The sequence below is a fragment of the Pseudorasbora parva genome, chromosome 11, assembly GCF_024679245.1.
Source record: "Pseudorasbora parva isolate DD20220531a chromosome 11, ASM2467924v1, whole genome shotgun sequence".
NCBI classification, from domain to species: domain Eukaryota; kingdom Metazoa; phylum Chordata; class Actinopteri; order Cypriniformes; family Gobionidae; genus Pseudorasbora; species Pseudorasbora parva.
Genome location: NC_090182.1, coordinates 12,702 through 27,845, shown reverse-complemented (window position 1 = coordinate 27,845; position 15,144 = coordinate 12,702). Strand labels below are relative to the sequence as shown.

The 15,144-nt window shown below is 48.7% G+C and overlaps 1 protein-coding gene across 1 annotated transcript; it reads right to left on the bottom strand.

Annotated features, from left to right (window-relative positions):
- Positions 1 to 5,684: 5,684 nt before the first annotated feature.
- Positions 5,685 to 6,602, bottom strand: LOC137092894 (high mobility group nucleosome-binding domain-containing protein 5-like). Its single transcript, XM_067457422.1, has one exon. The coding sequence runs from the start codon at positions 6,600 to 6,602 to the stop codon at positions 5,685 to 5,687; it is 918 nt and encodes a 305-aa protein (XP_067313523.1).
- Positions 6,603 to 15,144: the final 8,542 nt, after the last annotated feature.

The window sequence follows — 15,144 nt, the reverse complement described above, 5'->3', positions numbered from 1 at the left end:
CCTTCCCCTCCCCCTCCTTCCTACCTTCCCCCAACCCCTTCCCCTTCCCCTACTCTCTTTCCCCTAATCCTCCTTCCCTAGGAAAAAATATATATCCCTCTCTTCCCTTCCTCCTAATCCTACCTTAGATTAGTTTTAAAATACCGTTATAGACTGCTATGCCTGTCCCCCCTATTCCTGTCCTTCCCATTTCCTCCCACTCCCTGTTCCTCCCTCCCCCCCTCCCTCCCTCCCTCCCTCCCCCGTTCCCCCAAATACTCCTTCCCCTACCCAAAATGAACACATCTTCAGTGGTGTACCTCAGGATCCTCGGGTGTTTCGGCTCTTTAAACACCATACACCCTCCTCTGAGGCGGCCCGCCCCAGGTGGATCAGTCCCAGGCGTGTGTTCTCCTCTTATTACCCAGCTTTCCCCATCCCCCGACCCCTTCCACCCGTTCCTCCTCTTTTTCCTTTTCTTGTTTTCCAAAAAACATGTTTCCCCATTTTACTGCCAAAACTACAAGGTCCCCACCCCCGCCACCCTCCAACAACCCTTTTATTACAACTACAATGTGCTCCCCCCCAACCACCCTCCAACAACCTCATACCATTTATTCTAAATCCCCTAATGCTAGTCATCGATAGAAGATTGGGTACCATTCAAGACCCTTGAACCCAAGGCCACCTTCTCTGCGTGCTGTCCAAATGGACCCAGAGAGGCTGGATACCTACCCACCCTCCCAAGTCGCCCCTTCGTTAACACCGCAAGGTATCCAGGGCTACCCGAGAAAGGCCTGTGACCCGGGGCTCTCATTGGCGGGTACCTTAGCACCAAGCTTCTACCAATGATCACCCCTAAAGTACATGAAACCCTATACAGACATCACACCTACCGCAGTAAAATGCAACCGTAAGGGAACACATACCCTAACTCCCCTCTATCTGCTCCCCCCTCTTGACCTCCCACCCCACCCTACTCTGTCCTGGTTCCTCCAAAAAATGTTTATTTCCCACAATCCTCAGGGTCCCACTCACTTTCCTCTCTCTCTCTCCCTTATCGGTTTCCCCTCCTTTCCATATCCGTAGTCCCTCCCCCTTTGTTTAAAAAACTTTCCCACCATCTCCCCGTCACCTGTCCCCCTCTGCTACCTCCCCACCCGCACTATCTCTTTTCCCTGCACCCTGGTCTTGACCCCCGGTCCCCCTGTCCTCCAACGAAAAAACCTCACCCCCTCTGATCATCCGTCTCCCCGCTCCTCATATCTTTTTGCGGCAAAACCAATCTCTTCCCAAGCTAGTCTCGAACCCCGGTCCCCCCGTTGCCACACCCCACACTCTACCCACTACCCCAGTCTCCATTCCTACCTCCCAGTCCTTCTCCCCTTCTTATCTTCCCTCGAAAAGGTATAGCCAACAAAAGTATCATCCCTGACCAGCCTAGAACCCCGGTCCCCCTGCTACCAAACCACGCCGCCTAACCACTCCCCCAGCCCCTACCTCTCCTTCCACCTCTACCTCTACCTCCACCTATCCCTATTCATTTTCCCTAAAACAATTCTTTTGTTCCACCTGCCCAGCCTAGAACCCCGGTCCCCCTGCTGCCAAACCACACACCCTACCCACTCCCCCAGCCCCTACCTCTCCTTCTACCTCTACCTCCACCTATCCCTATTCATTTTCCCTAAAACAATTCTTTTGTTCCACCTGCCCAGCCTAGAACCCCGGTCCCCCTGCTGCCAAACCACACACCCTACCCACTCCCCCAGCCCCTACCTCTACTTCCACCTCTACCTCTACCTCTACCTCCACCTATCCCTATTCATTTTCCCTAAAACAATTTTTTTGGTCCACCTGCCCACCCTAGAACCCCGGTCCCCTTGCTGCCAATCCACCCACCCTAACCACTCTCCCAGCCCCTACCTCTACCTCCATCTCTCCCTCTACGTCCTCCTTCTGCTTCTCAGTCTTCCTTCCCCTTATTCCTTTTCTATTACAAAAAATTCGTCCACCCATTTAAATCCCTGCCCAGCCTAGAACCCCGATCCCCCTGCTGCCAAACCACACACCCTACCCACTCCCTCTACCTCTACCTCTACTTCTACCTCTACCTTCACCTACCCTTATTCATTTCCCTTAAAACAAAATAAATTTTTGTCCATCTGCCCAACCTAGAACCCCGCTCCCCCTGCTGTCAAACCACACCCCCTAACCACTCCTCCAGCCCCTACCTCTCCCTCTACCTCTACCTCTACCTCTACGTCCTCCTTCTACTTCTCCGTCCTCTTTCCCTTATTAATTTCTCATGAACAAATTAGTCCACGGGTAGGTTTAGGTATGTTAAGGGCCCTATATATCTCCCTCTATCCCCTGACCCCCACGAGGGGTAGGTTTTAGGGGGGTGTTAATATAGGAATCGCCTAATTCCTTCAAGAGTATACCCTTTCTTCTGTGACGGGTAGGTTTAGGTATGTTAAGGGCCCTATATATCTCCCTCCATCCCCTCCCCCCAGCGAGGGGTAGGTTTTAGGGGGATGTTAATATAGGCATAGCCTAATTCATTTAAGATTATGCCCTTCCTTCTGTGGTGGGTAGGTTTAGGTATGTTAAGGGCCCTATATATCCCCCTCTATCCCCTCCCCCCAACGAGGGGTAGGTTTTAGGGGGGTGTTAATATAGGCCTGGCCTACTTCCTTTAAGCATATGCCCTCTCTTCTGTGACGGGTAGGTTTAGGTCTGTTGAGGGCCCTGTATATCTCTCTCCCTCCCCTCCCCCCTGAGGGGTAGGATTTACGGGGGGTCTTAGTATAGAAATAGCCTAATTCCTTTAAGATTATACCCCTCTTTCTGTGATGGGTACCCTTTTTATTGTTATTTGTACTAAATGACCACCCAACACTGGTGAATTTGAATTTTCATTTTTATTGGTGATGTTTCCCCTTTTTTTTAAATATAACTTATTTTAACCCCCTCACCGCAACCTTATGTTCAACCCCTTAGGGAATCCCGTGTCCAGTTTCTGAATCCAGTGCCGCTCCCTCCTCCGCCTGTCCCTCCTCTCCCATTCCGGATTATGTTCTAATCCCCGAATCTTCATGTTGGTCACCCCATGCCTTTGGAAGTGAGAAATGAGGTTCCCTTGTTTGCCTGTTCCTGTCCTTATCGAGTGCCTATGCCCCCACATCCGGGTTAGCATGGAGTTCCCCGTTTCCCCCACATATTTCTTCCCACACCGGGCGCATTGAATAACGTACACACAGTTTGCTTGTTTCAGAGGAATCGTCTGCGTGAACCTGTACATCCTCCCATGCGCTCCTCTCACCCAGGTCGATCGTCCCTTCCCTGGAGATTTCCCATCCGCTGGTCCCAGTTTACTGTGTACCAGCATGTCCCCAAGATTCCTGCCTCTCTTGTATGCCGCCACCACCCTGTATTTTTCCCCCAGTTCCGGTGCCAATCTCTCCAGGGTGTCTCTGACTCCCCTGACCAGTTCTTTTGCTGTCTTGGAAAACCTCACAATCAGCGGCAAGGGTCTCCTATTGAGGACCTGGGTCCCTGCTTCGCTCCTCCGTTCACCTGTCCCTCCGTCCTTCCTTGCACATGCCCTCAGAAACTGCCGGGAATATCCTCTACCTCTCAACACCTTAAATAAGGTCTTCACCGCCGCCACCCTATCCGCTTCTCCGGTGCAAATCCTCCTGAACCTCAATAGTTGTGCCCCCACAATCCCCTTGAACACCCGTGAATCATGATGGCTCCCCCGGTGCAACAAGGCATGGGTGTCTGTAGGTTTAAAATAGACCCTTACATCCAATTCCCCGGTAGCCAAATACCGTTGTCCTTTGTAGACTGTGGTGTCCAGAAAGTTAATGCTTGTGTCTCCTAGTTCCACCTTAAGCTTTATGGATGGGTGGTGCGAGTTTAGTGTCCGTACAAACTCCTCCCAGGCTCCGTCCGTACCTTCCCATACTCCCCAAATATCATCCAGGTACCTCCAATATTGTGATGGGAGAGAGCTGCATTTCGGGAAGACCGATTCCTCCCATTCGGCCATGTAGATGTTCGCATACGCTGGCGCAAACCTCTTCCCCATCGCGGTCCCTTTTATTTGTAAAAAAAAGCGTTTATTGAATTCGAAGTCATTCCTCGTCAGGCTGATCTCCAAGAGCTTCAACAGACTCTCCTCCGGTCTCCCTTCCTCCGGATATCGCTGAAAGCATTTCCTGACCGCTTCCAACCCCCTGGACGTTTCAATGTTGGTGTAGAGACTGTCCACGTCCATTGAAAACAACTTTGCCTGTGTCCCCAACCTCATTTCCCGGACCTTCCCCAGGAAATGTTGCGTGTCCCGGATGTAACTTCCATGCTTTGTGGATAATGGGTTCAGATACGCGGTTATCCACTCTGCCACCCCATAGCTCTCGCTTCCACAGTCCGACACTATAGGCCTCCCCGGGGGGACTCCCGGAAACCACCAGGTCGTTCTGTCTTTGTGCACTTTAGGGAGTAGATAAAATATCCTCCCCCTAGGTGTCCCTTGTCCCAAAATGTACTGGACCTGTCTGGCATTGAGGATCCCTTTCCTTTTTAGTATGTTCAACTCCTCCTTAATTAGTCCCACTGATTCCATAAATATGGGTTGGTCCAGCTCTTGATAAAATTCCGGGTCTTGTAGTTGTCTCATGGCCTCCCTCACATATTGCTCGCGGTCCATTATCACCACCAGGTTCCCCTTATCGGCTGGTTTAATGACCAAGGAACCGTCCTCCCGGAGTCTCTTCAATGCCCTCCACTCCTCTCCTGAGAGATTTGGGGTCTCCGGCACCTCCCTCATTTCCCCCATAATCCTAAGGTCCTCCACCATCACCCTCCTGACTTGTTCCCCCACCTGATTGTCCTGGGGTTCCCAGTCCGAACTGCCGGTAAATGGCACCCTTATCCTTTCCTCCCCCTCCCCATCAAAGAATTGGGCCAATTTCACCCTCCTGTGGTAGGCTGTCAGGCCCTCTTCTGCCTCTGCCCTGTGCCAACCACTACCCCCCATGTCCTGCCCCCTGGGAATAAATGACAATCCCCTCTGTAACACCCTCATCTCCACTTTTTGGAACTTCTTGGTTTGGGAGAGGTTCACCACAGTCCCTGACTGTTGGTCCCCTGTGTGCCCCTCCCTTGCCAGTTTAAATGGGCCGCCCAATGCAGCCACATTGCCCAGCCCGTCCCCTGGGTCCAATGTACCTTGTCCGGCTCGGTTTGAAAGTCCTTAGTAGGGAGAATGTCCAGGGCCTTCCCGGTTGCCCTGATGTGCCCATTAATCTGGATCAAATTGTCTTTCTGGTCCCCCGGTAGCAGTGGGCTGAAGTTTATAGTCGGGATGTATATCCGGGCATTGGGAAATGTCTGCTCCGCCATGCCCAGGGTCCTCCTGATCCATCCGCCCACCCGCCCCACCCCCTCATACGTTCTTTCATTAATTCCAAATGACAAGACTACTTGGGTCACACTATCCGTGGTGGGTGTGTTTTTCTTCAAAATGTCATGCACGTGTGACCACCGTGCCCCTGGGTAGCACACGATTTGCACTCTTGCCTCCCACACTGATGGTAGTCTTGCCATGTTGGAGTCTCCCAGGATCAGTACTGGCCTCCTCGGCTCCAGTATCCAATTGCGGAGTTTATTGCCCCTATGCTCCTGCCTTTGGAATAACACTAATTCCATCCATATATCCTCTTCCCCCTCCCCCCCTGTGGTCGTCCCCTCCTCCCCTCCTCCTCCCTTCCCCTCTTCCTTTTCCCTTGGGCAGGGTCCCCCAGTCCTCCTGTGGATTCACTGCTCCCTCCCACCTCATCCCTCGTTACCCAAATTACATCCTCATCCTCTGGTCCTACCGCTATTTCCTGTGTAGTAACTCTCCCTATCTCCCCCTCCCCCTGTTTCCCCCCTACCCCCCCCTCCGTTGTCACCCAAATGACATCTTCCCCCTCTCCCCCTCCTATGCCGTCTGTGTCCTCCCTCCCTGATTCCCCCTCTAGTTCCTCCTCCGATTCTCTCCCCCCTCCTGGTTCCCTCCCCCCCAGACCCCCCTCTGATCCTTGGAACCCTGGCCTAACGTCCCCTCTGCTCCCCTCCCTCCGTCCCTCTTCCTCTTGTCCCGGCTCCTTCCCCCCTTCCTGCGCTCCTTCCCCTCCTGTTGTCCCGCTAATTGCGGTAATGGGTCTAACCACTGTGATATGTTCCTGGGCCCTCCCCTCCCCTCCCTCCTTCTCCTCTTCCTCTTTCCACAGCTGTTTAATCCCTTTCATTGCCTCTTGCACAGTTTTCTCCTGTAGATTCTTGAGATTCCGTCGGGCCCATCTAGCCGCCACCTCCAGGGCTCTGGTTCCCTCCTCCCGGTCGATAGCCCTTAGCCCCTCCAGTGCCTCCTTCTGGACCGAGGTATAATGATTTCTCAGGATGTCCAGGCTATCACAGAGCCATCTCCTTGCGCTCCCATACAGCTTCCAGCCTACTGTAGGGGATGGGGCTGCCGGTAGTACCACTCCCCCCAACCATCTGGCCACCTTCTGCAAAGACCTGGGCCCTGGTTCTTCCTCTGTTTCTCTCAATTGTTCCAGATGGTGGGTCATTTTAACATATTTATGTATTGTCCTCACTATCCGTTTGAAAGTACCATCCCTATCCATTTTTAGCGATTGTTACCACTTTTCCTGAAACACAAAATCCAGAAACCATGCATTCTTACCTGTATTCCTCCTTCTCTCTTCCCCATCCTTCCTCCCTGTCCCCCTTCCCTTCCCTTCCCCCTCCCATTCCCTTTCCATGGACCTCCAATTCCTCCCCTAAATACCCCCCTCAATCATACGGCTTTTTCTTTTTCCTTTTCCTTCCCCCCCCACACCCCCACCACCACCTGCCCTGATCCTTCCTCGGAGCACGAAATCCTTCCTTGGATTTACTCTCAACTGGCGAACCCGGGTTAGGGTTAGGGTTAGGGTTAGGGTTAGGGTTAGGGTTAGGTTAGGGTTAGGGTTAGGGTTAGGGTTAGGGTTAGGGTTAGGTTAGGGTTAGGGGAATGAAAAATCCAAGATCAGGGACCCTAAGGTCCCTGAAATGGTTGTGCACGGTCCAGCCTTCTACTGACCACTAAAGGCGGCCCAGGTCCAAAGATAGCCAACAACGTTACCATGTCCTGCTAGTGCCATTATATGTATAATAAATTTCATTATTTTTTATTATAAGCCAGATAAGTATGTATCATCACATCAGTTTATTTATTTATTTACTATATTAACCATTTATGTTATTTAACCCACACTATATTTTATATAGCCACTCATCATTTTTTTCTCTGTTTTTTTGCAGGAATCCAGGGCTACGTCCACGAGGGGTACGCCAGGCCGGGCTGGATCCACGCGGGGTGCGGAGTCGAGGGTTGACCCATCTGGACCCCAGGTAAGAGGGGTAGGTTTTAGGTAGGGTTTTGTGGTGGGGGTTAGCATGATGAGAGGGCTGTAGACACCCTGGTGACATTGCCAGGGGTGTCTGGGTAGGTTTAGGGGTGATGTGGGTATGTTTATATATTTAGGGTTAGGGTTAGGTTTTGAAAAAGGCCGCGCCTTCCCCCAGAAAAACCTCATCGGTTAATCCAGTTTGGAGTAGGAAGAACGCAGAAGTGCACGGGCCGGCGCATGTTTTTGATGAGGCTGCTCACCCCCTACCATTATCCCTAACTCCGGAATACGAAATCCACAACTTGATTTATTCTCCACCAGCGAATCTAACCACACCCCGAGGAGTTATGGCTCGATAATCCTGGCCGAGCATCGCATTCCCATGAGTCCCTTCTCCTTACTATTTCCCGGTTCTTATTTTCCCTTTCCTTCTCCATTAACCTTCCTCTTACATCCCTTCCCCTCCCCCTCCTTCCTACCTTCCCCCAACCCCTTCCCCTTCCCCTACTCTCTTTCCCCTAATCCTCCTTCCCTAGGAAAAAATATATATCCCTCTCTTCCCTTCCTCCTAATCCTACCTTAGATTAGTTTTAAAATACCGTTATAGACTGCTATGCCTGTCCCCCCTATTCCTGTCCTTCCCATTTCCTCCCACTCCCTGTTCCTCCCTCCCCCCCTCCCTCCCTCCCTCCCTCCCCCGTTCCCCCAAATACTCCTTCCCCTACCCAAAATGAACACATCTTCAGTGGTGTACCTCAGGATCCTCGGGTGGGGTTAGGGTTAGGGTTAGGTTAGGGAAAATTACAACATCTCCCCCCAAGCCAGAACTCGTCTGGAAAGGTTTGAAGTAGGGAGAATGAGGAGGGGCACTGGCCGACGCCTGTCAGACTATACTGTGTCGCCTGTGATTGGCTCCCGTCTAGGAGCAATGCCTTTTTTGGCTTATGGGCAAGGTGAGTAGCTTATTTTATCTTTTGGTTTTGTTGTTTTAAGAAACTTCTGTCTTTATGTTTCCATCAATTATGAACACTGGGGTAAAGTTTGTTATAATCCGTTCTTTTCGGTTTGGTTAGTCTGATGGGTAAGTTTTACTGATGAAAGTGATTGTTCTTGTTTCCTTTCCTGGTTTTTAGGAATTGCAAAGTTTCCAATCTGAACTTGCTCTGGACCAGCGAACCAAGCCGAAGCCCGATAATCCTGATCCAGCATTGCAATCCTCCCATAGGTGGAATATTTTGGTATGTGGGTTAGGGTTAGGGTTAGGGTTAGGGTTAGGGTTAGGTTAGGGTTAGGTTAGGGTTAGGGTTAGGGTTAGGGTTAGGGTTAGGGTTAGGGTTAGGTTAGGGTTAGGGTTAGGGTTAGGGTTAGGGTTAGGGTTAGGGTTAGGGTTAGGGTTAGGGTTAGGGTTAGGGTTAGGGTTAGGTTAGGGTTAGGGTTAGGGTTAGGGTTAGGGTTAGGGGAATGAAAAATCCAAGATCAGGGACCCTAAGGTCCCTGAAATGGTTGTGCACGGTCCAGCCTTCTACTGACCACTAAAGGCGGCCCAGGTCCAAAGATAGCCAACAACGTTACCATGTCCTGCTAGTGCCATTATATTTATAATAAATTTCATTCTTTTTTATTTTATTATTGTATAAGCCAGATAAGTATGTATCATCACATCAGTTTATTTATTTATTTACTATATTAACCATTTATGTTATTTAACCCACACTATATTTTATATAACCACTCATCATTTTTTTCTCTGTTTTTTGCAGGAATCCAGGGTTACGTCCACGAGGGGTACGCCAGGCCGGGCTGGATCCACGCGGGGTGCGGAGTCGAGGGTTGACCCATCTGGACCCCAGGTAAGAGGGGTAGGTTTTAGGTAGGGTTTTGTGGTGGGGGTTAGCATGATGAGAGGGCTGTAGACCCCCTGGTGACATTGCCAGGGGTGTCTGGGTAGGTTTAGGGGTGATGTGGGTATGTTTATATATTTACTAGCCAGGGGTATCTGGGTAGGTTTAGGTGTGGGGTGGGTATGTCTATATATTTATTAGCCAGGGGTATCTGGGTAGGTTTAGGTGTGATGTGGGTATGTCTATATACTTATTAGTCAGGGGTATCTGGGTAGGTTTAGGCGTTAGGGTTAGGGTTAGGGTTAGGGTTAGGGTTAGGGTTAGGGTTAGGGTTAGGGTTAGGGTTAGGGTTAGGTTAGGGAAAATTACAACATCTCCCCCCAAGCCAGCACTCGTCTGGAAAGGTTTGAAGTAGGGAGAATGAGGAGGGGCACTGGCCGACGCCTGTCAGACTATACTGTGTCGCCTGTGATTGGCTCCCGTCTAGGAGCAATGCCTTTTTTGGCTTATGGGCAAGGTGAGTAGCTTATTTTATCTTTTGGTTTTGTTGTTTTAAGAAACTTCTGTCTTTATGTTTCCATCAATTATGAACACTGGGGTAAAGTTTGTTATAATCCGTTCTTTTCGGTTTGGTTGGTCTGATGGGTAAGTTTTACTGATGAAAGTGATTGTTCTTGTTTCCTTTCCTGGTTTTTAGGAATTGCAAAGTTTCCAATCTGAACTTGCTCTGGACCAGCGAACCAAGCCGAAGCCCGATAATCCTGATCCAGCATTGCAATCCTCCCATAGGTGGGGTATTTTGGTATGTGGTAAAAGGTCAGGGAATTTGAAGTCTATGTAACAGGTCAGGGAATTTGAAGTCTACGTAAAAGGTGATTAAATGATTGAAAGGGTGATTATCGAGGTGTCAACTTAGATGGACTATATCTCTGTGTTGAGTTGGGCTATAGTGTTGATATTCGTGTCAAAGAAGGGTGAGGATAGGGCCTATTGTACGTGCCCCCGTGTGAGACTCTAGCGCCCCCTTAGGCCGCGATGTGTGGCTTGATAGGAAATGGTGCATTTAGTAAGGAAAGGTCCCAGAAGTTCAGGGTTTTATGGTGTGACAGGTATTACAGAGAGATGTTATGAGGTTGAGTTTGGCCTTGGTGCGTGCTTTCTTTTCCGAGATATAGGCGTTTTAATAGAAAAAGTGCTCTTATAAAAACGGACGCATATTTTGAAGGAAAGGTCCGAGTTGATTGGGTTTGGGGTGGTGAGGAGTGGTGATTAGGACGGTACTTTTAGTCTTTGTCCCGATACGGTAATATCTTTCGTTAATGAAATACGACAACTTCCTGTCTGGCTTTAAGGGTTAAAATCTTGGTCAAGAATTGGGTTTGTGGGTGGAGTTTGTGTGTGGGTTGTTAGTCACCCTGTCCTAGATAATATTAGTTGTATGGGTTGAATTAGGAGTTTGCTTTTGGGATTTTTTTGGTTAAATGGTTACTTGACGCGCAAGTATAGCCTATATGGTTTTTTACAATGGGTATTGTAAGAGTAGGGCTTATATTGGTATCTATTTTTTTGTCTAATGGAATTTTGAATTTAGGGTTTTGGTCGATAGGGTTGATGCGAGTGGGTTTGTGTCGGGTAGGATTAGGGAAGGAGTAAGGGCTAGGTTAGTACCTAATTTTTTGTCTAATGCATTTTCTAATTAGGGTTGATGCGAGTAGGTTTGTGATGGGTAGGTTTAGGGTAGGAGTAGGAGCTACGTTAGTGTCTATGGAGTTTTGAATTAAGGTTTTTGTCAATAGGGTTGATGCCAGTGGGTTTGTGTTGGGTAGGATTAGGGTAGGAGCAAGGGCTAGGTTAGTATCTAATTTTTTTGTCTAATGGATTTTCTAATTAGGGTTGATGCGAGTAGGTTTGTGATGGGTAGGTTTAGGGTAGGAGTAGGAGCTACGTTAGTGTCTATTAAGGTTTTTGTCAATAAGGTTGATGCCAGTGGGTTTGTGACGGGTAGGATTAGGGTAGGAGTAAGGGCTAGGTTAATATCTATTTTTTTGTCTGATGGGTTTTCAAATTAGGGTCAATGCAAACTGGTTTGTGATGGGTAGGATTAGGGTAGGGTAGGGACTACGTTAGTATCTATTTTTTTGTCTAGTGAAGTTTGGAGTTAAGGTTTTTGTCGATAGGGTTGATGCGAGTGGGTCTGTGATGGGTAGGGTTAGGGTAGGAGTAAGGGTTAGGTTAGCCTCTATTTTTTGTCCAATGAAGTTTGAAATTAGGGTTAATGCGAGTGGGTTTGTGATGGGTAGGATTAGGGTAGGAGTAAGGGTTACATTAGTATCTATTTTTGTCAAAATTAGGGTTTTAGTGGATGGGGTTGATACAAGTGGGTCTGTGATGGGTAGGGTTAGGGTTGGAATAAGGGTTACGTTAAAATATCTATTTTTGTTTTGTGGAGTTTCACATTAGGGTTTTAGTCGATAGGGTTAATGCCAATAGGTTTTGTGATGGGTAGGGTTAGTGTAGGAGTGGGGGTAGTTCTATATTTTATGGTTTTTTGAAAAGCGTTTTCTGGTCAAAAGATGCCTTAGTGGGTAAGTTTTTTTGGTGTAAAAAATGGGTTTGGTAGGGTTGATGCGAGTGGATTTGTGATGGCTAGAGTTAGTGTGGGAGTGTGGGTAATGATAGTGTATTGCTTTGAGATTCTTACTCCCTCAAGTGAGATGTCTGAGGGAAATGTTTGAGACACATCTTCAGTAGCGTACCTCAGTATCATCGGGTGTTTCGGCTCTTTAAACACTAGACACCCTCCTCTGAGGCGGCCCGTCTGGGGGATCAGTCCCAAACGTGTGTCTCCAGCCCAATTGCTATGTTTTTTCTAAAAAGAACCACAATTGTTTTTTGGGTTCTAATGTATGGTGAACTAATCCTGATCTTTTAGGTAGATGTCAGTGGTTTGTTTGTAGTATTTTTTTGGTAGGCCAAGGTTAGTGTGTTGGTTGGGGTTGGGATGGGGTGGGGGGTCAGGGTCGGAGGAAGGGGTATGGGTTCGAGGAAATCTATGTGTATCGGGAAGTGGACTCCACGAGTCAAGTAAGAATGTATTTTTTGAGTTGAACAACTCAAAGTCCAGCAATGAAGACAAGCAAAAAAGTAGCTGGGAAGAAACATGTCAGTGTGTTGGATGTTGGTTGCACAATGTGCTGTTGCGTGAGTGGCAATAGTCACCGTAAAAAATTGGGCTCCAATTAAGGCCCATCGCCCTAGGCCACCCAACCGGGTGTTACCCCGGGAAGGCTGGATACTTACCACTCCCCCAAGTGACCCTTTGTTATCACCGTTAGGTTACCCAGGTCACCCGAGAAGAGTCTGTGACTAAAAGGTCTCTTCTTGGGGCTAACTCCGATCCATCGGAAGAGGTCCCGCAATGCTCGTTAAGAGCCCCACAGGGAACACTCTCCGATTTCCCAGAGCTGGATCCAAGGGCACCGAGAGAGCCCACCGGCCGCAACCATGTTACAGCCGAATGGACTAACAGGTCTCCCCCGGGTCCTGTGCCCAAATCAGCCAAGTTCTTAGGGAACTTAGGGATCCAGGGTCCGCGACGATCAGATCGTCCTTCCCCCTTAGCCCCTGCTGATTTTGGTGGGGCCTTCCCCGGCTAATCCGGGGAGTGGGAACCCCCCCGTGTCCCCCAGAGGCAGGGCCTCCAGAAGGGCACCAAGGGATCCCTTGCCCAAATCAGCTGGGTCCCGTGGGACCCAGGGGGAAAAAAGGCAGACAGCGAACGGATCACCGCCGCCCAACTCCCCCTTGCTGATTTAGCCCCTAAAGATCACCCAAGCCGAAACCCAAGGCCCCCACCGGACACGAGATTCCCATCCTCGTGAACCGATAGGTACCCGGGAGTCCCCAGGGCCGAGAGATTCCCAATCCTCTCGGCCCCAAGACCCCGAAGGCCCTTCCACCCAGGGATAGCCAAAACTTACTTTCAGCCTCCCCAGGTCTCCAGACCCCCAGAGTGCCGGGAGACCCTTCAAAGGACCCCCCGAAAGCCACAGAGACACCACAGCCCTGGGGCAGATAGCGAAGTCAATCGCCACCACCCCCGGCAGCCGAGCTCAACGGCCCAGGGAGCCCCCCGAATGGGGCAAACCTGACCTCCCCATTCACCATAATAAATGAATGGATTTTTAAGGGGCCAGGTCGAGGGTCAGACTGGCGGATGAGCCCCGAAGAGCCCATCAAGCTTCTACCAGCCTTTCCCCCTAAGGCGCAAGCTAGAACCAAACCGACATCATCCTTACCAAGGACAACCGTTGGGAGCCTGAACCCTAAAAAAAGGCGGTTAAGTTTTCCGCAGTGTCATGTATAGAGCGTGTTGTTTGCAAGAGGGTAAGTTTTATAGGTTATTACCCATAAGGCATCTTGTGTCACCGCGGATAGAAAAGGTGTTCCGTTGAGTCGCTGTATTGTGGTTTTTAGGTTTAAATCATGAGATTCATGAAAGTTGACGGTAAAAGTCAATCCATGAAATACTCACAAACGTTTATTCGTGAATAATGATTCATGATTGGTTGACGGTAAAAGTTGACTCATGAATTGTTTGTCGATGAAAGTCGATGATCGAAGAATGATTCATGAAGGGTTGATGGTAAGCGTCAATCCCTGAATCATCTTTGATAAACGAAAAACGATTTTTGAAAGTTTAAAGGTAAAAAACAACTCCTGTATTTGTGGATTTCGCATATCATTAAAAAAGGCTCTAAATGGTGAACAAATCTCTTCGGTAAACGCTGTTTATCCCTTCTTTAAAAGAAAAGATGATTGATTTTTTATTTTTAGAAGGTGTACTTTCAGGATGATAAGTTTTTATAAGTTATTTCCCAGAAGGCATTTTGTGTCACCGTGGATAGAAAAGGTGTTCCGCTGAGTCACTCTGTCTTGGTTTTTTAGTTCAAATAATGGCTACGACATTCATGAAAGGTTGACGGTAAAAGTCAATACATGAATTGCATGAACATGTGTTTGTGAATAACGATTCATGAAAAGTCGACGGTAAAAGTTGGCCCATGAATTGTTGTCGACGAAAGTCGATGGTTGAAGAACAATTCATGAAAAGGCGATCGTAAAGGTCGACCTCTGAATTGTCTTTAAGCGAAAAACGATTCCTGAAAGGTTGACGGTAAAAGTCGGCTCATGGATTGTTGGCGATGAGTGTCATTTTTCGGATCACGATGGCGAATGCCATTTATCGAAATTTGACAACGAATGTTGTTTATCGTACCCTTAAAGAAACAGTAAACTAAGTTTTCCGTAGTTTTGTGTTTAGAGTGTGTGGTTTGCAAGATGGTAGGATTTAGATTAAGGGGTAGGTTGTGGGGGGGGTGGATAGGTTAAGGGGTGGAGTGGAGTGGGGTGGGTAGGTTAAGGGGTAGTTTAATAGTGAACGGGGATTTTTTTGATCATGTATCTCCTAAAATTTGAGAGGGATCATGTGCATGGAACAGTATGTCTAGTCCGATGACTCTGGTTACACATGTCGCCTGTGATTGGTTCCCGTTAAGAGCAGTGCCTTTTTTTAGCTTATGGGTCAGGTGGGTGGTGTATTGATTTATTTTATATCCTTTTGTTAATTTATGAAAGTTCAGGAGAGAAAACCGGAGGGGATGAGGATCTTCTATCTAATTTGTGGGCCCATTTGTACTGGATCATGTGCATGGGACAGTATGTCTTAGTCTGATGACTCTGGTTGCGCATGCCAGACTATACTGTTGTCGCCTGTGATTGGCTCCCGTTGGGAGCAGTGCCTTTTTTGGGGGCTTTTGGGTCAGGTGGGTGGCGTATAATTTTTTTAATTTATATATATATATATATCCTTTTGT

What these genes read in the sequence shown, in the direction of transcription:
- LOC137092894 (XM_067457422.1), bottom strand. Translation starts at nt 6,602, where the DNA reads ATGACCCACCATCTGGAACAATTGAGAGAAACAGAGGAAGAACCAGGG.